The following is a 24,861-nucleotide window of genomic DNA, read 5'->3' on the forward strand; positions in this document are numbered from 1 at the left end:
GCTTGGGAGACACCAGCAAAGATGGCATCACAACTGCATTAAGCCACCCCGATTCGACGCAAGAAAAGTTCTGGGACTATCACTTGGAGCAGCCAAGGTCTGGAGAGGTGACCTACTGAGGCTCAGCCCCGGTCTTCAGCCAGGATTGTGAGGACAAGCTCTCTGCTCCTAAGAACAAAGCCTGGCCTTCTGGGAGCCACAATGGCTCCCTGAGGATGACATATGCTCAGGAACGAGGGCAATACTAAGGACCAAGAGTTGTGGTGAGCCTGGAACCCAACCATGCCAGACGCCCGCCTCATCTGTACTCAGATGGGTTAGCACTCACATGGATTCACTAATCCATTTTTACCAAAAATAGTTTTATTAGTGCAACGTGACATTATGACATAAAGCACTACACCATTGGACAGGGCACTGGAGCACCAGTATACAGCTACATAGCTTCCTCCGTACTCCTTACTACAAACCGCTGCTTAATCTCAGCCTAAAGACTGAGTAAAACGTTCTTTCTACAACATGCTGAACACTCACTTCAGGTTATTGAAGAAGCTTTTTTAAACGGACCTCCTTCTTCTGACAGGAAGAACATTTCATCTGAAAATCTACAAATGGGTCTTGTACTTATCTGACAGTACCCAATAGGCTGGTCTCACATGGGTCCCACAGCCATGGCACCAGACCGAATGACCAGCCATGGACAGAACAACCCCACATCTGTCTGACAGGGCATTCCCGGAAAGGCTCTGCACTCAAGACAAACCCCCACACTACCTGGGCAGGGGAAGTGTTCCAGGATGGAAGACAAGCTAAAAGAAATTGAACCTAAACTCTTTATCAGGAGTGTCCAGCGTGGCCTTGGCGACCCCCGCCTGGCGAGGCCTGCAGACCCTTCCACTCTTCTTTCTGGTGGCCTCACCTACAGGCTGCACTTGTGCTGTGCGGGCTGCTGTGGGGGAGGGGACAGACGGCGTCAGAACAGAACAGCTAACATTACCTGCGCCCATTCAACTCTAACCCCTTGGGACAGAAAACTGATGCACTCCTCAACATTTTAGGGAAGGTATTATCATCAAACTCCGCTTAGAGACAGGAGCACCTGGGTGCCTCAGTTAAGCTTCCAACTCTTGATTTCAGCTCAGGTCATGATCTAAGGGTCAGGAGATCCAGTCCCCCATAGAGCACAGGGCTCTGCTCTCATCGGGGAGTCAGCTTGAGATTCTCTCTCTCCCACTGCCCCTCCCCACCAAGCGCGCTCTGTCTCTGTCTCTCTCTCTCTCTAAAACAGCCCCAGCTTCTTCTCTCCCTGCTCTCCCAGGCCTCCGTGAGTCGGTGTCCTCCCCCTGCCCGCCCCCGCCAGCCCTGTTACTCTGGGCTTCTTCCTGTCACTCCCTGGGCTCTTCCTCCCTACCCCCTGGAATCACTCCTCACCAGTTCTGAGTACCCGAAGGGCCTCGCACCGCTCAGCTTCCATCTGAGCCCTGTAGTCCCCAAACAAGGAATGCATCAGCTGCCTCTTCCGGGGCAGGGGGGTTCTTTCGCTGCGAAGGGTTCGGATTGCCCCAATAGCCTGCTCTTCTGAAAACAAAAACAAATGACTAGTAACCTCTACCCTCACCTCCTGCCGTCCTACAGCAATGACAACTCCATCCCGTGGCACCACCCGCAGGCCACAGCAGCACTATCGCAGTGCCCCTCCCCCCCAACTCGACAGAAAGGCTCCTCACTCTGTTTCCGACTGGGTCTCTGCATCTTGAGGCCCAGCTCCAGCTGTTCCACACACCACGCCAGTTCCCGGGCCAGCTGCTCCGCCTGTGATGAATTGGGGAGAGTGGCTACGAGACGGCAGCAGGACCCCGCGGCCTCCAGCCCCATCTCACAGGGACCCCTCCCACCCTCCCGTCCCATCCCTCTCCCTGCCTTAACTCCGAAACTCCGAGACCACACGCACCGCCCAACGCACGCACACCGGGACGCATCGGGGATCGCCACCCTTCCCGACCGAGGCCCGCCTTGCCTGAGCCTCCGCGCTTAGGGGCGCTTCCTCTGAGGCCGGTTTTTCTGAGACCTTCCCGCCTCCATTCGCCACAGAGGCCCCATTCCGGATTTTCTTCTTCTTTCGCTTCTTGGAGGCTGCGGCGCCTCCGCGGCGTTCGGGGTGCTCCCCGGGGGCGGCGTCACTGCACGCGGAGAGCCCTAAGCAGAGACCGACCGGATGGGGCCTGATGGCGGAAGGACTCGGGGCGTTGGAAAGCGATCCAGGGGGCCGGGGGCTGCGGGGCGCGCGGGCGGTACCTGGGCCTTCGGTCGCTGATTTCTCCCGAGCAGGATGTCCTAGGGCCTGGAGAAGGGGGTCAGCAAGGGGTCACGGGGGGCCACCGACTGCCCAAGACCCTGGCGTCCCCACGATTTCCCGGCTCAGCTCACCGCCATGCGCCGCCGTCGCCGCCGGAGATTACGTAGGGCCTGAGGTCCGACGCCAAATTCCCTCCTCCGGAAACGCGTCTGCGGCGCCGAGTTCCGCTGGGCGCGGACGGCGCAGTGGGCAGGCCCCGCTCTGGATGCAAGGACGATCCCCGAACGAGGGAATTCTCTCAAAGCTCACCTAGTGGGGAGGGAAAAGCCGTCACAGAGAAGCGTCGTGAATAGCGGCCGAAACGGGGCGGCGAGTGGTCAGCAAAGACCTCCGGTGCAGCAAAGACCCGTGCCGGGCCGGCGGGACTGGCCGGTTAGCGGGAAGGAGGCCGGGGACAGGGGCCGCGGTGCAAGGCGAGGTCGGAGCGTTCGGCGAGACCCGGTCACGCAGGCGCCGAAGGATACCTGCTGTCCGCTTTGATTTTGAGCGTAAGGGGAAGAGACGTTCATCCGAAGAGTGATGGGGTCCTACTCAGATGTGTGTTTTAAAGATCCTTCGCTGTCTTGGGACGAGGGCCGGACGGGCTGGGGGCGGGTGAGGCTGACAATGTGGAGGGATTTCAGAAACAGGGGAAGAGCCTGCGCACTTGGTGGCCTGACTGAGCGCGGCAGGGGAGAGGGCAGAGAGGGAGCCCCCTCCCACGATCTACCTTGCCCCTTTGGCCCCAGGGCAGACCTCCCACCATACAGCACTACAGACCAGGGTGCCTCCTCCCTGCCCGGGGTAACAGGCGTCGGCAGACCTCAGAAGGACGAGGGGCTTCGGGAGGACACGAGTCTGAGTGCTGGCTGATGATATTCCTGTCAGGGAAATAGGGGTAGAAGTGTCGTTTCCTGAGGCAGTGGACGGGCTGGGAGGTCTCAGAGGGTAGAAATTTGGTCATCACAGATAGCTGGTGTATTATTTGTTGCAGCCAAGTTGTCACAAAACTTAGCAAATCGAAAACAGTAAACATTTGGTACAGTTTCTGAAGATCAGGAATCTAGCAACAGTATAGCTGTTTGGTTCTAAATTAGGGTCTCTGGTGACCCCTCTTGAAGGGAGGAATATCAAAAACTTTTAGACATATTTTTAAACTACCACAGTTAGATGTGTTTCAGTCCTGGCAGACTGGAGGTTTTGGTGGTGAGTGGGTTCCAGATCCAAAAGGGCTTTTTCTTGCCTTGTTTGGCTGTGAATCAACCTGTGTGACTTGGCCCAGAACTGCTTCTTCCAGAAAGCTTTCTCCACCCAGACATCTGTGTCTGAGCACAAGCCTCACACCAGACTATCCTCTTCAACAGCCCTATATGCAATCAGCCACCCAATCCTAACAGTTTATCTCCTCAATGGTCTCCACCCCTCCTCACACACACACCATCTCTGCCCTGAACAACCTCAATCCAGGCCTTGCTAATCTCTGCACTTCCACTCCGTCTTGTCTGTTCTGAAACATCCTGTGGTGGAAGTGAGCTTTCTAAAACAAAAGCTATGTTACTGTCATGCCTAGAAATCTATTTCCTCCAGCATGAAGTCCAGGCTTCTTAGCTGACATGGACAGCGGTTTGCCTGACCTTCCGGCCAGCACATGCCCTACAAATCACACAGAGACAACTTTTTCCAGACCTCACTCTGCTCTGGTCCCACTGATCTCCCAGCCTTCTGACCTCCTTACAGGCCCCTGCAATCCCACTGGCCTCTGCCCTGCACAGACACCTCATTTTCCTTCCCTGGCAGTACTAGTACCTATTCAAACCCCCAGACCCAGACAGCAGGTCCTTGAAGAACTTTAGACAGGAAGGCGTAGAGGACCCAGCTTCCATGTCAATAAGTCTCCACATCTCTCCACTGCTTCCCACCCTGGCGTGTAAAAAGGACTCATAAAAGTAAGTACAAGTCTTCAGCTTCCTCTCCCTGGCTTCTGCACCTCCACAACAACCCCAGAAACCACTCCTCTAACGTTTCACTCTCCATCACCATGGCTACTCCCTATTTCTTGAATAGATAAGTCTCCACTAGTCTCCACTAAAATGATCTTTCCTCTGCCTACTCCCCTAGCCTCTTTAGAAAATATATTACAAATTTCATACCTGCAAATATCAATATTCATATGCAGTCACTTATCATTCAAGATAGTTCTATAAAGTAACTGAGAACACTGAATTTGTGAATACTGAACCATCACTCCTACGGGAAGTACAGTTGGGTTCCTGGGATCCTCCAGTCACATTTTCATCTGCCGATTGATACATCACCTTCTTACGTATTTTTATTTAATATATATTAACATATAGATCTAATATATGTTGTTGATTTATTAACATTGATGTCATGGCCAACAGCACGATGACTAGTACCTGAATGAAGTTTATATAGCACATGTATTTTCTCTGTAAGGCACAGTGTACCTTAGGAACACTAGACAACACCCCAGCACTATGCTCGAGGGCCATTTTAAACAGCAAAATCACCACCAAAAAGCACAAGAATGCAAAAAGTGTAACATCGAATATACCATGAAAAGGACCTGGTTTACAGTATGAGAGCAGTGTTGGCTGTTCAGTCTCAGCTGGGAACATGTAAGTGTAGTGACCCTGAATTTTCATTACTCTGTGCATGTCTGTGAATGACTGTGAAAGCATGAGGGGAGGTTTTGGGGGTTACAAGTAAATTTTAGCAACCAGGTGAATTTGCAAATACGGAATCCACAATAATGAAGATTAACTGTATAAATAAATGTATTTGAAGGTAAAAATAAAAAATGTAACTACCACCCAGTTGAAGAAACAGAGCATTATCAATGTCTTTCAGGACTTATGTGTGCGTACATAACATAAATATGGGGATGCCTGGGTGTCTCAGTTAAGCAGCTGCCTTCATCTCAGGTCATGATCCCAGGGTGCTGGGATCGAGTCCTGCATCGGGGTCCTTGTGCAGCGGGGAGCCTGTTTCTCCCTCTGCCTGCCACTACCCCTGCTTGTGCTCTCTCTCTCACTCACTCTCTGACAAATAAATAAATAAAATCTTTTTTAAAAATAACATAAATATGTATCTTTAAATAATACTGTTTAGTTTTGCATGTTTTGAACTTTACATACATTAAATCATCCTATAGGTGTTCTTAAGCTTGTTTTTCTCAATAAGTATGTGAGGGTTACACATGTTGCTGTGTACCATTGTACTTCACTGTCTTCACTGGTGATAATATTCTACTGTATAAGGAAACCCAACAAACATTCGTTTCTTCCACTTTTTTTTTTTTTTTTGCTATTATAAACAATGTACTAGGCATATTCTTGTATGTCACCGATGTTCAGGTATTTCTCTAAGATCGATCTAGGAGTGGAAAAGCCAAGTTGTAGGGTTTTTTCACTTTCATTATAGTATACTTTGATGAAAAGAAATTCTTATTTTGAACATTGTTAAATGTATCAATCTTTTAATTTTCCCCTTTTGTGTCTTAAGAACCTTTTGTTAACCTGGGATCATTCAAATTTTTTGTCTGGAAGTGATTTTTGTGTCTTTTGTAAAATAGGAGTTAGTTTTATTTTTTAAAATATGGATAATCAACTTTTCTAACTCCATTTGTGGAATTCAAGTCTGCAGTGCACCTCTGTTTGAAGTTCATTTCCACATATGCATGGATGTATTTCAGAGCTCTACACTGTCTTCCATTAGGCCTTTTGTATAGCCTCACAGTAATGCCACTCTGCTTAACTGCCAATCTTTACAATAAGTCTGATATACGGGGATGTCCACTATCACCACTGGTGTTCAACAGAGTATTGGAAGTCCTAGCCTCAGCAATCAGACAACAAAAAGAAATAAAAGGCATTCAAATCAGCAAATAAATCAAACTCTCCCTCTTCACAGATGACATGATTCTCCATGTAGAAAACCCAAAAGACTCCACCAAAAAATTACTAGGACTAATACAGGAATTCAGCAAAGTCACAGGATATAAAATCAATGCACAGAAGCCAGTCATATTTCTATACATTAACAATGAGGCAAAAGAAAGAGAAATCCAACAATCAATCCCATTTACAATCGCACCAAAAACCATAAGATAGCTAGGAATAAACCTAACCAAAGAGGTAAAGGATCTGTACTCTGAAAACTATAGAACACTTATGAAAGAAATCAAGGAAGACACAAAGAAGTGGAAAAACATTACATGCTCATGGAATGGAAGAACAAATATTGTTAAAATGTCTATGCTGCCTAGAGCAATCTACACATTCAATGCAATCCCTATCAAAATACCATCAACATTTTTCACAGACCTGGAACAAACAACACTAAAATTTGTATGGAACCAGAAAAGACCCCAAATAGTCAAAGGAATGTTGAAAAAGAAAAACCAAAGTGGGAAGCATCACAATTCTGGACTTCAAACTGTATTACAAAGCTGTAATCATCAAGACAGTATGGTACTGGCACAAAAACAGACACATAGATCAATGGAACAGAATAGAGAACCCAGAAATGGACCCTCAACTCTATGGTCAACTAATCTTCAACAAAGCAGGAAAGAATATCCACTGGAAAAAAGATGGTCTCTTCAACAAATGGAGTTGGGAAAATTTGACAGCTACATGCAGAAGAATGAAACTGGACCACTTTCTTACACCATACCCCAAAATAAATTCAAAATGGATGAAAAACCTCAATGTGAGACAGGAATCCATCAAAACCCTAGAGGAGAACACAGGCAGAACCTCTTTGACCCCAGCTGCAGCAACTTCTTGCTAGACATGTCTCTAAAGGCAAGGGAAACAAAAGCAAAAATGAACTTTTGGGACTTCATCAAGAGAAAAAGCTTTTGCACAGCAAAGGAAACAGCAAAACCAAAAGACAACCAACAGAATGGGAGAAGATATTTGCAAATGACATATCAGATAAAGGGCTAGTATCCAAAATCTATAAAAAACTTGTCAAACTCAACACCTAAGCAAACAACCCAGTCAAGAAATGGGCAGAAGACATGAAAAGACATTTCTCCAAAGAAGACATACAAATGACAGACATATGAAAAAATGCTCAGTATCACTTGGCCTCAGGGAAATACAAATCAAAACCACAATAAGGTACCACCTCACATGGGTCAGAATGGCTAAAATTAACAACTCAGGGAACAACAGATGTTGGCGAGGATGTGGAGAAAGGGGAACCCTCTTAACACTGATGGGAATGCAAATTGGTGCAGCCACTCTGGAAGACAGTATGAAGGCTCCTTAAAAAGTTAAAACTAGAGCACCCTACAACCCAGAAATTGCACTATTAAGTATTTATCCAAAGGATACAAACATAGTGATTCGTAGGGCACAGGCACCCTAGTGTTTCTAGCAACAATGTCCACAATAGCCAAACTATGTAAAGAACCCAAATGTCCGGGGCACCTGGGTGGCTCAGTCAGTTAAGCATCTGCCTTCAGCTCAGGTCATGATCCCAGGGTCGTGGGATCGAGCCCTGCATCGGGCTCCCTGCTCAGCGGGAAGACTGCTTCTCCCTCTCCCTCTGCCATTCCTCCTGTTTGTACTCTCTCTCTCTCTCTCTGTCAAATAAATAAATAAGATCTTTAAAAAAAAAAAAACCCAAATGTCCATCGACAGATGAATGGACAAAGAAGATGTGGTCTATATATACAATGGGATACTACTCAGCCATCAAAAAGAATGAAATCTTGACATTTACAATGATGTGGATGGAACTAGAGGGTATGCTGCTAAGCAAAATAAGACAGAAAGACAAATATATGATTTCACGCATATGTGGAATTTAAGAAACAAAATAGATGAACATAGGGGAAGAGAAGGAAAAATAAGACGAACGGAGACAAACCATAAGAGACTCAACTATAGGAAATAGGTTGGTTGGAAGGGAGGTGTGGGGGGGGATGGGGTAACTGGGTGATGGGCATGAAGGAGGGCACTTGATGGAATGAGCAGTGGGTGTTATATGCAAATGATGAATCACTGAAGTCTACCTCTGAAACTAATAATACACTATATGTTAATTAAGTTGAATTTAAATTTTAAAATTAAAAAATATACAATAAGGCTAATACAGATAAAGTAAATCCCCCCACCCTGTTCTTTTACTTCTAGGGCACCTCAACTATTCTTGGACCTTTGTTTTTCCATATACATTTTCAAATTGGCTTGTCAGTTTCCATTAAAAACTCCTTTGGGATTTTGTTAGAATTAATTCTATAAAGGATTTTGTGAGAACTGACTCTCCATATTAAATAATCATGAATCTAACATGAACCTGGAATACCTCTCATTTATTTAGGTCTTCTCTGTATTTTTCTTTTTTTTTTTTTAATTTTTTTTTAAAGATTTTATTTATTTGCGAGAGAGAGAATGAGAGACAGAGAGCATGAGAGGGAGGAGGGTCAGAGGGAGAAGCAGACTCCCTGCTGAGCAGGGAGCCCGATGTGGGACTCGATCCCGGGACTCCAGGATCATGACCTGAGCCGAAGGCAGTCGCTTAACCAACTGAGCCACCCAGGCGCCCTTCTCTGTATTTTTCAATAAAGTTTCAAAACTTTGTCTCTAAAGGCCTTTCACATTTTTTGTAATTAATCCTGCATATGTTATTGTTTAATTGCTATTAGGATTCAAAGTGGAACACAGATCATCTAAAAAATATGATATAATAAGAAAAATATTTTATTTTTGTCCCTGGTTCATGGCACAGAGTTCTAAAACCCTTGGAATTTCCTAAGTGATAAGGATGATAGCATTGTGTCTCCTTTCCTCAGTGGGAAAGCAGAAAAAGAGTATGGCGCAGTGGTCAAGAGCACTACTGTGAAGGTGGGAATGTCTGCATTCAAATCTCAGCTCCAATATTTACTGTGTAACTTTAAAGAAGGTATTTAACCTCTCTGGTCATCCAGTTCTTCGTCTGTAAAGTGTGGGGAGTAGTTGCACCCGCCTTCACTGGTTTGTTGCAAGAAATAAGTGAGATTATGTGAAGAGCTTGACACAGTACTTGGATAAAGGTGCTTCACATGGTTGGCATTTGCTGGTTTTTAGCTAACACCTGCCCCCTTCTTAGTAGCACCCAGGTTCTTTTGGGGGAACTGACTCAGCCCCACCGTGTGTAATCTTGGAGGAACATTAATTCAAGTTTTCCTCTTGGGAAGCTGAGTCATAAGCTTCCTCTCCCTGTCACAGTCCAGTGAGGGAGAACATATGTGACCTATGTGTGTGAATCAGAGAAAGGCAGAGGGAACATTGGTAGAAATTTCACTTAGCAGAGCAGACAGTTCCAGCTATGTGGAGCCTGCTGCCCCTGTTCTTCCAAAGCATCCTTGTTTCCTACACCACCTCCGTTGATTCTGCAAGTTTCCCAATATTTCCACACAATCAAGAATCCCAGATAAAACAATGGTGATGCAACGAATCAGCTGACACTGGGTGTGGGTTTCATGCTGGACCTTTGAAGGAGTCCTGGAATTGGAGGGTTTAGGCTGGTTATCAAAGGAGCTCAAAGAGGAAGAAAGTGTAAAATCCGGGATCCCAAAAGAAGACAGCCCATTTCAAACTCTCCTTAACAATGGAGAAAAGGAAACTGAACTTTTTTTTTTTAATATTTTTTAAATTTGCATTTTATTTTTATTTATTATTATTATTTTTTTTTAAAGATTTTATTTATTTATTCATGAGAGACAGAGAGAGAGAGAGAGGCAGAGGGAGAAGCAGGCTCCCAAGGAGCAGGGAGCCCGATGCGGGACTCAATCCCAGGACCCTGGGATCATGCCTGAGCCGAAGGCAGACGCTTAACCATCTGAGCCACCCAGGCGCCCTGAACTTTTTTTTTTTTAATTCACTACAAGTTATTAGGTATTCAACTAGGAACTTAATATACTTATCTCATTTAATTTAAACAACTCTATAAGGAATTATTCTCTTCTTAATAGAAACAAAGGCTCAGGGGCCCCTGGGTGCCTCAGTCAGTTAAGAGGCTACCTTTGGCTCAGGTCATGATCCCAGGGTCCTGGGATAGAGCCCAACATCAGGCTCCCTGCTCAGCGGGGAAGTCTGCCTCTCCCTCTCCATCTGCCTCTCCCCCTACTCATGCTCTCTCAATCGCTCGCTCTTTCTCTCTCAAATAAATAAATAAAATCTTAAAAAAAAAAAAAAGAAGAAGAAAAAGCCAAGGCTCAGAGAATTTAAATGTCTTGAACAAGAGTCTAAGTACAGGGGTGCCTGGATGGCTCAGTTGGTTAAGCGACTGCCTTCGGCTCAGGTCATGATCCTGGAGTCTCGGGATCGAGTCCCGCATCGGGCTCCCTGCTCAGCAGGGGGTCTGCTTCTCCCTCTGACCCTCCTCCCTCTCGTGCTCTCTGTCTCTCATTCTGTCTCAAATAAATAAATAAAATCTTTAAAAAAAAAAAAAAGAGTCTAAGTACAGAACTGACCCCATCCCAGGTCTGACTTCAAATCCATGGTCTTCCCAGTGTACTAAACTGCCTGAGAGATGAGGCCTTCTCTTGTCTTAAGCCTTGATGGATCCTAAATCCAAACATCACTCAGCTTCAGAACCCACAGTTATGCTTAGAGAGAATGAAGCTAAGATGCATTTAAGATTTGCAGGGCAGTTTTTACCCTGCAAGACTAGATTCCTGCAGGTCTCCTGTATCATGTCCCTGTAGAAGCCCCACTGAGCTGGACCTAGAAGGCACCACTCCATCAAGGAGAGGGACACGGTCTTTGAAGTTCATCTCAGCCTGGAGCACAGAGCAAGGGGAAGCAGTTCTGCATCCTTGGAGGGTAAATCAGAGCCAGTGGGTGAGGCAGCACAGAGGAGAGGGCACCTGCACGTCCCCCGTCCCATTTCCCTTTCCTACGGCTCAGCCTCCTGGTCCCTCTCATCTCGCCTGTCCTCACATGGTCCTGGGCAATAATACTCACCAATACCAACCTCCTTCCAAACTATTCTGAACACTCCCTTTAATTCACTAACTTGCCTAACTGTTGGAGTCATCTAAGGGCCACCAGAGAAGAGCCTGGTCCACATGCCAGAAGCGCCGGGCTTTTCCCACAGCCTCAGGGACGTCCTGGTTTATCACTCCCATCCAGTTAGCAAATTCGTGACATAACTGGTGTAGCTGCCCAAAGGTTAGGGTTAGTAATCCACTTTCTTTTGCCCTTTTGTCACACAACACGGTATGTACATTGTTAAATGTTTCAGGCTATCCTTAGTTGTTCCTGATCACGGCACTAAAAATGCAGTTAGCACGGAGGGGCGATATAAAGAGACCCTAGAACTTGCAAGCATGGCTGCCTCTAAGACTGAAACCAGTTGGAATCAACACCGTGGAGTTTCGTCACCTGTAGATGTAATTTTGAGATTAGAACGTGCAGCTGAGGAGGCTGGGAACGATCAATGCAATCACAGTGACTTCGTTAAAACCTGCGGAGATGACCTTTATGGGTGTGTGTTCGACTTTTCTGGCTCCCACCAAAAGCCCGAACCAGAAAGCTGACCCAGCAGCCGTTGCGCCAGACTTCCGGCGGAAGGTACTTTGGGCCAAGTTTGTTGGGGGCACAGGACGGACAAGGACGCACCGCCGTGTCCACTGGGGGCAGAGGACGGGAAGGGAGGGCGGAGAACAGGCGCTACCTCGGGCGCTGTTGCTTGCGGGCACGGGACGGAGAGAAACTCCCGGGGCTTTGTTTATCGGGGACTCAGGACGGGCAGGGTCCGTGGCTGCTGCCTTTGAGGGGACGGTGGAGAATAAAGATCCATGGCCGCCCTGTTTACTGGGGGCAATGAAAGAACCAGACACAGGAACATAGGAGACTCGGAGGAGGCCTGGAGGTGGACAGCGGGCCCAGAGGAGGACCGGTAGCCGAGTCCCCCTCGCCGCCAGAGCGGGTTCAGAAGGCTAGGGTTAGTGTTACCTAGGGGCGGCGCAGGAATCGGGGTGCGGCCACGACCCCAGACCGACGCGGGTAGGGCCGGCCCAGGTCTGTTTTGGGGCTCCCCAGCTGCGGCCAGAATGGGGCGGGCTTCCAGGGTGGAGACGCGGAGGGCCAGGTCACCTCCGACGGGTCCCGCGAGTCCCAGCCCCAGTGCACGGATAGAAGGTGGAGGTAAAGCGTGGCGCTGGGGAGCCCGGCCAGGCTCGGGAGCCAGGGAGCCGGGCTGAGTCCGGGAGCCGCGGTAACCTACTTAAGCCCTACCTCGGGGTCTGCCCAGCAAATCTCCCACCATCCAGCAGGTGGGCTAAGTGAAATGAGGAAGGGAAGTGAGAAAGAGCTACATATTTTCGGATTTCCATGACTGTGTTTCCCCTGCAAGTAAAAGTCAACAAGTCAAAAAGAAAGGTCAGTTGTTTCCAAGGGCAGCAATCCGACATTACCCGAATGACCATTTTGGTCAGTCTGGTCAGTTCTATGGCAATCATCTTAGCTAACCACTCACTCCACTGGACAACTCCCCCCTACTCCCACCCCACTTCTAGAAACCCTCCTGGTAGTTGCTGGAACAGGTGGACTGGATGGAGCAGAGATGGGTTTCAGCGCCCCAACAAGGGACTGGTCTCAGGCAGGGAGGCAGTCAGGGCTGCAGCGGTGGAGGGAGCCTGTGATACCTTCCGTGTTCGTTGGGAAATAATAATCAGAGTAATTCTGGCTGGGTGAAGAGAATCTTGAAAGGAGCAGAAGAGAAGTGACTCGTTGTGTACAAGAGATCCTCAGTAAGATTACTAGCAGATTTCTCATCAGAAACTTTGGAGCCCAGAAGGCAGTGGGCCAATATATTCAAGTTGCTAAAAGAAAAAAGAAAAAAAAACGTCATCGAAGAACCCTATATCTGGCAAACAGTCCAAAAGTGAAGTAAAATTAAAACATTCCCAGATACACAAAAGCTTGAGGGGGTTTGTTACCACTAGACCTGCTCTGCAAGAAATGCTGAAGGGAGTCCTGCAGGGTGAAATGAAGGGGCACTAGACAGTAACTTAAAGTCATGAAGAAATAAATATTTCAGTAAAGGTAAATACATGGGCAATTATAAAAGCTAGTATTGTAACAATGGTTTGTAACTCTACTTTTTGCTGTCCACGTGATTCAAGAAACTTTTTTTTTTTACAAACTCAGCTATTAGTCTGAAAGCTAGTGTTATTGTAACTTTGGTTTTAAACTCTAAATTTTGGGGCGCCTGGGTGGCTCATTTGGTTAAGCGACTGCCTTCAGCTCAGGTCATGATCCCAGGGTCCTGGGATCGAGCCCCACATCGGGCTCTCTGCTCAGCCGGAAGACTGCTTCTTCCTCTCCCACTCCCCCTGCTTGTGTTCCCTCTCATGCTGTCTCTCTCTCTCTCCCTGTCAATTAAATAAATAAATAAAATCTTTTTAAAAAAATAAATAAACTCTAAATTTTGTTCTCTATGTAATTTAAGAGTTCAGTGCATTTAAAATAATTCTTAGTTCATGTTTTGAGGCACACAGGGTATACAGATGTAACTGTGATACTGACAACCAAAAGGGATGGGGATAGAGCTGTAAAAGAGCAGAGCTTTTCTTTTATTGAGGTTTAACTGGTGTAAATTCAAATTAGAGTGTTATAACTTCAAGATATTAAATGTAATTCTGATGGTAACAAATAGTTATAAAATATATGCAAAGGAAGTGAGAAAGGGATTTTACTACAAAAGATAAACACACAAAAGAAGTAATACAGAAAATGAGGGACAAAAAAGCTATAAGGCATAGAAAATAAATAGCAAAATGACAGAAGTCCCTCTTTATCAATAGTTACTTATATCTGAATGGATTACATTCTCCAATCAAAGGACAAAGATTGGCAGAATGGAAAAAAATACATGATCAAACTATATGCTACCTACAAGGGTTCATTTTAGATCCAAAGATACAAATAGATGGAAGTGAAAGGATGGAAAAAGATATTCCATGCAAATAGTACTCAAAAGATAGCAGATGACTGTACTAATATCAGACAAAACAGACTTTAAGTCAAAAAAAGTTTACAGGAGGCATAGAAGGACATTATTAATATATTAACATTAATAAAAGGTTAAATAAAGAAGTTATAGGAGTTATAAACATTTATGCACCTAACAACAGACCCATCAAATATATGAAGCAAAAGCTGACAGAATTAAAGGGAGAAATAGACAGTGGTACAATAATAGTTGGAGACTTCAATACCCTATTTTCAATAATGGATAGAACAGCCAGAAGTAAGAAAGTAGAGGCTTTAAAAACAAAAATACCAGCTAGATCTAACAGACATATATAGAACGCTCTACCCAACAAACCTCTACATGTTCTCAAGTATACATGGGACATTTTCCAGGATAGACTATATGTTAGAACACAAATTAAATCTCAGTAGATTTTAGGGGCGCCTGGGTGGCTCAGTCGTTGAGCGTCTGCCTTCCACTCGGGTCATGATCCCGGGATCCTGGGATCGAGCCCCGCATCGGGCTCCCCGCTCGGCGGGAAGCCTGCTTCTCCCTCTCCCACTCCCCCTGCTTGTGTTCCCTCTCTCGCTGTGTCTCTCTCTGTCAAATAAATAAATAAAATCTTTAAAAAAAAAAAAAAAGACTCTCTCCTACACTTTGCACAGTTTGGCCATGCACAAAAGTGCACTGTACCTTTTGACAAAGAGACTGGATTTCACAGAGGTATGGGTTGGATTCAGTTTTCTTCAGAAGAACTTCAGAATGCACTACAAGAAAATCATATTCTTGATGGAGTAAAGCTCCACGTTCAAGTTCAAAGGCCAAAAGTTTTGCAAGGGGATCAAATATCTGATGAAGAGAAAGATTTTTGAGACTATTACTACCTATTGAAGTACACAAAATTAAAAAAAAAAAAAGACTCTCTCTCCCTCTTCCTCTGCCCCTCCCCACCTCAAATTAATAAATACAATCTTAAAAAATATACTTTTCCCTTTTAAAGATATAATATCAGGTCCCCTTTCAAACAGTCTTTTTGAAGTGTGTTAATTTATGTCTACCAAGACGGCTTCCCCCCAACCCCACCCCAGCCCTGCAAGTCACGTAAGGTCTCCTGTTTGTGATCTTACTGTCAGGAAGCCCACTCCCCTGTTACTTGAGTGATTCCTTTCTCCATACAAATGTCACAAGACACTACCTCTACTGACCATAAGGCATTCTTGGGGAAGGGGGTTTGTCTTAGATTGTAGCTGTGTGTAAAAGGAACATCATTTTGATGAACTAAGAAACTGAGGTGTGGCGACCTCCCAATGTCTGACTGGGAGCCCATTTCGTTTTTGGTTAGAAGCACAGTCTAATTCTAAATTCTGAGTCCAAGATCTTACTTTCATACCACAGAAGTAAACAAAAAGTATATGGCACTGGAGGGCAAAAGTAAGTGCTGTGAGAACTATCTTGGGAGAGGAAAGGTTTGGAGAGAACTGAAACCCTGGGGTAGTGAACCCTGGTGGAAGGGGGATGGCGAGAAACTCCCCCATCTCACTGCCTTTGGGAAGATCGCTACCTGTGCCCTCACCACTGTGAAAATATATATTGGCCACCTGGGGCTGCCATAGCAGAGTGCTACAAACCATGTGGCTTAAAGCAATAGGAATATGTTTTTCACAACTCTGGAGGGTAAAAGTACAGATCCAAGCTGTTAACAGGGCCATGCTCTCTCTCAAACCTATAAGAAAATCCTTTCTTGCCTCTTCCTAATTTCTGGTGGTTTTCTGGCAGTCTTTGGCATTCCTTGGCTTGTATAACTCCAGTATCAGCCCTGGTCTTCCCATGATCTTCTCCCTGTGTCTGTCTTCAGATGGCTATCTTCTTACAAGGACATCAAATTGGAGTCCACCCTACTTCAGTATGACCTCATCTTAACTAATTATATCTGCAACTAATTATATCTTATTTCCAAATTAGGTCATATTCTGATGTACTGGGACTAGGACTTCTGGGGTTGGGGGAGAGACACAATTCAGCCCATAGCAGGCTGATACATGCAAACACAATCCCAGCAGCACGCAGTCCAGTGGAGTTATGTTAGGAGTCACCAGAACCTAGCCCTAACACAGCCCTAACATCAGGTGATTCCAGCTATAGGAAATAAGTTCTTTCAAAAGACTAGTGCCAGGGCACCTGGGTGGCTCAGCCAGTTAAGTGTACAACTTTTGATCTCAGCTCAGGTCTTGATCTCAGCGTCGTGAGTTCAAGCCCTGTGTTGGGCTCCATGCTGGGTGCGGAGCCTACTTAAAAAAAAAAAATTGGGTGATATAAAAGATGAAAACAGAAGTATCAAAATGACATTTAAAGGAAAAAATAAATGGAAGACAGAAATATTTTTAAAGTGACTTGGAATAAAGGATCAGCAACCTCAGACTAAAATGGCTCCTTGAGTGTTAAACATGAAAGAAAGAAAAAACACATGCACTAGACACACTGTAGTGAAATTTAAGAATATAAAAAGAAAAAAATGGTATCTCAAAAGCTTTTAGGCGGAGATTATTACTTACAAAAGAAAAATATTTTAATTAACATCAGACTTGTCAATAATGATACTGGAAACAAGAAAACAATAAAATAATATAATCATAACGTTGAAAGAAAATAATTTTGCACCTAGATTTTTATACTTGGGGTAAACTTGGGCTATCATTTTAAGTGATGGTACAGGGATGTCTGGGTGGCTCAGATCGTGGAGTATACTTGACTTTGGCTCAGATCATGATCTCAGGTGGTGAGATCCAGCCCTACATTGGGCTCGTGCTGAGTGTGGAGCCTGGTTAAGATCACCTTTCTCCCTCTCTCTCTCTGCCTCTCCCTCCACCCCGTTCACATGCTCTCTCTTCCCCCTCTCTCTAAAAAATAGAAAATAAATAAATGTAAAAATTAACAAATAAAGTGATAGTACAAGATGAATAGTTGAAGCACAGAGGATCTTTTAGGGCAGTGAAACTACTCTGTACAACATTCTAACGGTAGATACATATCATTATACAGTTTTCAAAACCCATAGAATGTACAACAGCACGAGTGAACCCTAATGTAAACTATGGACTTTTGGGTGAGAATGATGTGTCAACGTATGTTCATAGATTGTAAAAATGTTTGACTCTAGGGGTGCCTGGCTGGCTCTGTTGGTGGAGCATGTTACTCGATCTCGCGGTTGTGAGTTCAAGCCCCATGTTGGGCATGGAGCCTACTTAACTTAAAAATAAATAAATAGGGGCACCTAGGTGACTCAGTCAGTTAAGCAGCTGCCTTTGGCTCATCATGACCCCAGGGTCCTGGGATCAAGACCCGCATCTGGCTCCCTGATCAGCGGGGAGTCCACTTCTCCTTCTCTCTCTGCTGCTCCCCATGTTTGTGATCTCTCACTCGCGCTCTCTCAAATAAATAAATAAAATCTTTAAGAAATAATAAAAATAGGGGCGCCTGGGTGGCTTAGTCGTTGGGCGTCTGCCTTCAGCTCAGGTCGTGGTCCCGGGGTCCTGGGATCGAGCCCCGCATCGGGCTCCCTGCTCAGCGGGAGGCCTGCTTCTCCCTCTCCCACTCCCCCTGCTTGTGTTCCTGCTCTTGCTGTCTGTCTCTGTCAAATAAATAAATAAAATAAAATAAAATATTTAAAAATAATAATAATAAAAATAAAAAATAAATAAATGCAAATGTTCAACTCTAGTTTGGGAATTTGATAGTAGGGAAGGCTGTGGGAGCAGGGGGTGCATGGGAAATCTCCCTAACTTTTGCTTAATTTTGCTGTAAACTTAAAACTAAACAGCAGGGGGGGTTGTTTGTTTTATTTATTTATTTGAGAGACAGGAGGGGAGAGAGAGAGTGAGAGAACGAGCAGGGGAGAGGAACAGAGGGAGAGGGAGAAGCAGACTCCCCGCTGAGCAGAGAGCCCTATTCTGGGCTCAATCCCAGGACCCTGGGATCATGACCTGAGCCGAAGGCAGTCACTTAACCAACTGAGCCACCCAGGTGCTCCTAAAAAGTCTACTTTAAAAAAAAGTGATGGGGGGACCCCTGGGTGGTTCAGTTGGTTAAGCATCTGACTCTTGATCTCAGCTCAGGTATTGATCTCAGGGTTGTGAGTTCAAGCCCGTATTTAAAAAAAAAATAAAGTGATGGTGCAATAAACAAATTCTCAGGCACAGTGAGCCTTTTCTGAAATCACTTATTCTTTTGTAGAAGGAAGTACTATAGTAAGAAAAGATAGAAATCCAGAAAAACAGAGGAGATACATAAAAAGTGAGAGTCCACTGTACATATATACTGGAACTGAATAATTAAATAAATGGGTGACAGAAGATAAGAGCCAGATTTCTTACTGTTGAAGTGGGAGATCACAGACAAGCAAGGGAGAAAGACTAGAATGATCCATGCAGCAATGGATTAGAGTTGGAAATATCAGGTTTAGCTTAATATAAATACAGATATGTATAGAAATATTTATATGTGTGTATATAGATTAGTATACACATATGTAATTCCTTGCTGTGTCAGCTGAGATGACCTAGAAGCAATGACAATTCACTGGCAATGAGCATACTTGGCATCCAGATCTTGATTTCTAATACCATTCTCCAATAAAAGAAACCAGAGTTCCATGGAAAGATGACTGATGCTATGCTGGAACAAGGAACATACAGGAGCAGCCTGGAGAAGATACAAAATTACAATCTTGTCTCAGCCAGCCCCTGATTTTTATTTCAAGGTCACCTTGATTAGAACTTTGAGTCTTCCTAGGAGTTATTAAAAACAAACTAAACACCTAGTTAGCTCTAAGATCCATTCTGAATTAGTTTTTGTGGAAAGTAACGTCTAGGTCTAAAAATTTTCTTTGATGTGGATGTCCAATTGTTCCAGTACAATATATTGAAAAAGATTATCTTTTCTCCATTAACAGCCTTTTCTCCTTTATCAAAGATCAATTGACCATATTTGTAGGAGTCTATTTCTGGGCTCTCTATTCTGTTCCATTAGTCTATTTGTCTCTTCTTTCACCAATACCACACTGTCTTGATTACTGTAGCTTTATAGAGTGTTTTAAAGTTGGGTAGAATCAGTGCTTAGATTATGCTGTTCTTCAGTATTGTGTTGGCTATTCTGGGTCTTTTGACTTCCCTTACAAACTTTAGAATTTGTTTGTTGATATCCACAAATTTTTATAATTTGGATCTTAACCTCTAAAATATTTTTTAAATTTTGAGACTTTTTTTGACCATGTGTTTTTTACATGCGTATTGTTTAGTCTCCAAATATTTTGGGATTATCTAGCTATCTTTCTGTTATTGATGTCTAGCTTAATTTCATTGTGGTTTGAGACCATGTTTTGTATGATTTCTATCATTTTAAATTTGCTAAGATGTGTTCTATGGCTCAGAATGTGGTTTTTCTTGGTGACTGTTCCATGTGACCTTGAGAAGAGTGTGGATTAATATGTACCATGTTTGTAACTGTTTTTTTATTCATTGCATTTGTTTCTTTTAAAAAATATATATTTCCCAGGGTGCCTGGCTGGTTCAGTCGGGAGAGCATGTTGACTCTTGATCTCAGGATGGTGAGTTCAAGCCCACATTGGGCGTGAAGCCTACTTAAAAAAAATAGTAATAATAAATAAATAAACAATGAATAAATAAATAAATAAATAAAATCTTTCCCTGTTTCTGCCTTCTCTGGTTTAACTGAGCATTTTATTTAATTCCAATTTTTCTCGTATTTAGCATATTATTTATACTTCTTTGAAAAATATTTTCACGGTTGCAATATATATTTGCAATTAATCTGAGTCCGCTTTCAAGTAACACTATAGTGCTTCGTAGGTAGCATAGGTACTTATAACCAAGTATTCCCAGTTCCTCCCTCCCATCCCTTATGACACTGCTGTCACTCATGTTACTCATCCATGTGCTATAATTATCCAATACACTATTGCTATTATTACTTCGTAAAACAATAATCTTTTAATTAGGAGTGAGAAAAATAAAATATTTTGTCCCACCTTCATTTATTCCCTCTCCGCCCCTTCTCCTTTCTTTATGAGTTTCCGACTGATAAGAGCTCCCACTCTCTCGAGAACTTCTAACACTTCTCACCAGGCCGGCCTACTTGGTGCACCGAAGCCGGGACCAGGACCCAGGCACCCGCCAGTGGCGCAGAACCTTCTGACCGCTAGAGCGGCCGCCGGAAGCGCGCATCCGATTGGTGGCGAGCTGGAGGGCGCGGCGGAAGTTCGGGGCGGGCACTTCCTGTCAGGCCGCTCGGGCCCGGCGGTCTGGCGTCTGCGAGCCGCGCCTCCGCCCGAGCCCGCGGCGAGTGAGTCGGGAGTAGTGCGGCGGGCGCGGAGGCGCCGGAACGGCCCGGGGAGCGCGGCCGGGGGCTCCGAGGCGCGCGGAGGCGGCGTGGAGTGTGGAGCGCCGCGCGTGGGTGAGAGGCGGGCGGGGCCCGGCGGAGGCCCCCCGCGCAAGGCTTGCGGGGTGGGGCCCCGGCTCCGCAGGCCGCCGAGGCGGGCGGCCGCGCGGATGGGGAAGGCCTCAGCGAGGGGGCGAAACTGGGGCTTGGTCAGGGGATGAATCAGATCGTGCTTTCCTCAGAAAGAGGCAAGTGCCCTGCGCGCAGCGGGCGCCGAGGAGGGGAGAGGATGGAGTTGTGAACGCTGTCTGGGAAGGGGCCTCGGTTGCTGGGGCTGAAAGCGGACGGGCGGGAGATCATTTTCCGGAGCATTCGTTCTTTCATTCGGTGGGTGCCCAGGAAGCATCGCCTCAATGGTGGTAATTAAGGCTTACTTACAGCCTCCTGTTTGCGGTTTGCCAGCACCATGCAAAGTACCTTATACGTTTCTTCATTAAATTCTCAAAACAGTCACTTAGGATGAGTCTCATTTTAAGTCCGTGTAGAGACTCGAGTCACTTCCCTGAGGCGTTTGCACCAGCAGGTGGTGCGTTCAAGATTGGGATCCAGCCCACGCTTCCAGCAGCGTGGTACATGCCTCCCGGTCAGCCTGGAAGCAAAAGCAGAATGCAGGTCCACCTGTGATACACGTTTCGTTTGCCTGGGGTCGGGGGCTGTGGAGGTGGGAGATGCCTTTGTATCAGAGGCTGTTTGGGAAGGTTTTCCTGGGAGGGATAGCCCTCACGTCAGCTGTCAGCCTAAAGTAAAACCGGATGGGTGGTTCTGAATGTCATACATATACTGCTAGTTCCCAATACACCCAGCCAGCTTCAGCCTTTCTCTTGAGTTTTGGACCTGTATATCCAAAAGCTCTGATTCTCCACTTGTAAATCTAATGGGCATCCTAAATACAGCATGTACAAAAACAGCTTTTAATTTTTACCCTTCAGATGTAAGTCTTATCCTTTAGAGTGAATGGAAGTTTCCTCATCTCAGTAGCTTGGCGCAAAAATCTTGGTGTCTCATCCCAGACCTAATTCCTCAGCAAATCCTGTTGACTATACCTCTGAAATGCATCTAGAATCTGATCACTTATCACCTGCTCCCACCACTCTGGTCCAAGATACTGTCATCTCTGGTGGATTGTTGCTAGAGCCTTCCAACTGGTTTTCCTGTTAGATCCTTACACTCCCCACTCCCACCCCTAGTCTGTTCTCAAAGCAGCAGCTGGAGAAGCCACATGGCAGGTCATATCACTGCCCGGATCTTCCAGATGCTTCCCAACTCAGAGTAAAAGCCCAAGTTCTATAGCCTATGAGGCACCCCACCCTCCTCTCTCTTGCCCTCCCCTACTCCACCGTCTGGCCTCCTTGCCCTTAACTTGAACACATCAGGTGGGCCATCACTTCAGAACCTTTGCACTTTTGCATTACCCTTCCTGGGATGTATCTCCCCTAATATCCACATAGTGTCATAGTGTCTGCCCTCACTCCATCTAGACCTCTGCTTTGGTGTTGCTTTATCAAAGTTGTCTTCTCTGGCCACCCTGTGTAAAATATCTCCTACCACCAGCTGCTGCCCTCATGCTGTTCATTTTTTCTGTCCCTTAGCATCACCTGACACAGGCATTTTGTCTGTCAACCTCCCTACTTGTTTGTGCACCATCCTAGAGTAGGAGCCTGGATTGCTTGTCCTCAGCTGTGTGCCCACTCTCCAGGACCTCCAAGGTGGACCTGAGATGCAGCCTATTGTCTACTCCGGTGCACTGCTGGGGCCATCACGTGGTGGCCTCAGGATGCTGTTTGTACCAGGGGCTGCTGGGGAAGCCTCATGGTGGACAAGGGGATATAGTCTCAGAGACCACTGGGTGTTTAGTCCATCTGCCCTTCCCAGAGCTTCCTGGCAGCCCCAAACTTGGTCTCTGTTGCCATAGACCTCTTGAGATCCAGGCACAGAAGTCTCAGTGTTGCTGTGAAAAGCAGGCTGGTCACACTCCATCACAGTCTTCCCTCTCCCTGCAGTTTCGCCCGCCTCCTTGGGGCAAGCTAAGAGATCCAATGATGGCTGTCAAGCAGCTCCTTCCTGCTGGGCCCCAGGTGAGTGGTCCTCATGGAGATATCTCTGTAGACTTAGCCTTTTCTTGGCTAGAGTCTCTCCACGGTTCTGTCTATGAGGGGCTGGTCCCAGCGGGTAGATGGGTCCCCGTCTTCACCAATGTCCTCTGTCCCTGAGTTCAAGTCCCTGAAATATGCTGCACAATGTCTTCCCAATCCCTGCACAAGGCATAGTAGAGGGCAGGGGTTGGGCAGACAGAGACAAGTCAAAATGGTGGTGGTCTCAAAGAGCCCACTCTTGTGAGGACAGCAGGCTGGTACATGCATTCAAAGGGGTTTTGCCCATCATGAGCCACCCTGGGCCTGACCCTGGGGTTGCAACAAGATATTGTCATTCCAGGTCTTAGTTTCCTTTGAGGACGTGGCTGTGTTCCTCTCCCGGGAGGAGTGGGGCTGTCTGGGCCCTGCTCAGAGGGGCCTCTACAGTAATGTGATGCTGGAGACCTACAGAAACCTGATCTCACTGGGTAAGACTCTTTCTGAAGTTCAGCTCTGGTTTCCTTGCTCATGAACAGGACTAGAGTTAGGCTCAAGGCTCAGAGGCATCTCACCCTCTGGGGCCAAACACAAGGCATTTCTGACTTTGGTCCCAGGAAAGCCTAGTGAGCACAGAGGAGAGGACAGGCAGCGCCACAGACTCCCCCAATTTCCTTGTAGGAAATATGGAAGAAGAATATCATTCATTGAACCCTAAGTATATTCACATCCCAAGTTAATCGTAATGCATCTTCAAGGTTGGTGTTGGGTTAAATGGTTTATAGTTGAATCTGAGGCTGATAGATATCATCACTTTCTTAAGTTCACACAGGCAGTCAGGAGCAGATCTAGGATTTGAATCCATTTGGTTTCAAGCCCTGCCTTACACCAGAATATGCTGCTTCCCTTTAGTCCTTGTGGACGTCAACACCAAGACTCTATTATGAGTTTTCTAGCGTGATGTGTTCAGGCACCAACTCTGTCCCTTATCCTTGGCCCCCAAAAGAGCTGGGTTTAACTTTTCTTCAGCTAGGGAAGAGGACTGCATCTGTCTCCTTGGTTTACAGACAGGTGGCAGGGAGGTCATGAACGGGACACAGGTGCTGCCCATGGGGCCATTCTGCCCTGGATTTGGATGAATTGTCAGCCTTGCTTCCTTCTCTGGAGCAGGACTTCAAGGTTCCAAACCTGATGTCATCTCCAGGCTGGAGAAGGGGGAAGAGCCATGGGCCTCATACTCACCGAAAATTGAGGAGGGCTGGATCCGGAGTCACAGGAGTGAAAGTGAGTCTCCAGGAATGCTGTTGTGCTCTCCTGCCCATGCTGGCAGGTGCTGCCACTTTGCCAGGCCCTTCTCTATGAGCTCTGGACCACATTTTTGTGACACCAGAGCTTTGCTCTCCCTCTTCTCCATTTCTACCTCTCTTTTCTTTCTGTTAACACCCGTATTCTATACCCATAAATGAGTTCATGTTTCCCTTACCCAGAAAATGCTCTCTCAATCCCAGAAAAGAGCTCAGGTATCTCTCTGGGGCAGCTGGCTCCCTTCCCTGGCTGCCTGCCAGTTGCTTCTGTGTCACCCATCCTTCTCAGGCCTTGCTGGCCAGCCCTGCCTTGGCTGCTTAGAAAGACCATCCAGAGACATGCCCTCTGCCCAGACTCACTCCTGCTATTGCTCACTCAGAGTTCCCAGGCTGATTCAGGGCCTTGGGAAAAAACATGAGCTAGGGTTTCTTCCTGTGTAGCAAAGGATATGGGCATGTGAATAGGAAACAGGAAGTGGAGCAGAGTCCTCAGCTGCCACAGCAGCCAGCGACGCCTGGACGTTTGTGCTCAGTGCACGTCTAGCACTTCGCTGACACAGTCAACTTCTGCAGTCCTCCAGTATCCTCGCAGAGCCGGTACCCAAGAAACCCTAAGGCACAGAGAGATTTGCTTGCTGGCATGAGATCACACAACTGCTCAGGAACAGAGCTGGGTTGGACTCTGGCATGCCGGCTCCAC

General features: G+C 46.2%; 2 protein-coding genes and 1 long non-coding RNA gene across 13 annotated transcripts in view; 1 reads left to right on the forward strand and 2 right to left on the reverse strand.

Annotated features, from left to right (window-relative positions):
• Positions 1-345: 345 nt before the first annotated feature.
• On the reverse strand, positions 346-4,375 carry CUNH8orf33 (chromosome unknown C8orf33 homolog). Its single transcript, XM_045895600.2, has 7 exons — positions 4,356-4,375; positions 2,428-2,557; positions 2,296-2,341; positions 2,018-2,196; positions 1,728-1,812; positions 1,432-1,578; positions 346-949 (listed from the first exon to the last, which is right to left on the reverse strand). Exons 1-7 carry the CDS (start codon positions 4,373-4,375, stop codon positions 810-812), a joined length of 747 nt encoding a protein of 248 aa, XP_045751556.2. The 3' UTR covers positions 346-809.
• An 8,351-nt stretch (positions 4,376-12,726) lies between these two features.
• On the reverse strand, positions 12,727-20,535 carry LOC123858603 (uncharacterized). The gene is made up of 3 exons (XR_006794168.2): positions 20,379-20,535; positions 15,029-15,184; positions 12,727-13,181 (listed from the first exon to the last, which is right to left on the reverse strand). It is a non-coding gene; the product is annotated as an uncharacterized LOC123858603 (long non-coding RNA).
• A 107-nt stretch (positions 20,536-20,642) lies between these two features.
• The window catches only part of ZNF16 (zinc finger protein 16), a 47,861-nt gene continuing 43,642 nt past the window's right edge, over positions 20,643-24,861 (forward strand). For 6 of the 11 annotated variants that reach the window (XR_008507600.2, XM_064587577.1, XM_064587578.1 and 3 more), the window contains exons 1-4: positions 20,643-20,803; positions 22,789-22,863; positions 23,222-23,348; positions 24,028-24,141. Coding sequence is in view for 8 of the 11 variants with exons in the window: in XM_064587577.1 (XP_064443647.1) it covers positions 22,825-22,863; positions 23,222-23,348; positions 24,028-24,141 (280 nt within the window). In the remaining 3 variants the exon portion in view is untranslated. Of the gene's footprint in view, positions 20,804-20,970; positions 21,116-22,377; positions 22,864-23,221; positions 23,349-24,027; positions 24,142-24,861 lie in introns of those variants that run through there. The other 5 variants (XM_064587580.1, XM_064587583.1, XM_064587574.1 and 2 more) reach the window with 4 other exon arrangements.

Source organism: Mirounga angustirostris, unplaced genomic scaffold (assembly GCF_029215605.1).
Source record: "Mirounga angustirostris isolate CCGP_5_RB_7025 unplaced genomic scaffold, mMirAng1.0.hap1 SCAF_4, whole genome shotgun sequence".
In the NCBI taxonomy this organism is placed as follows: domain Eukaryota; kingdom Metazoa; phylum Chordata; class Mammalia; order Carnivora; family Phocidae; genus Mirounga; species Mirounga angustirostris.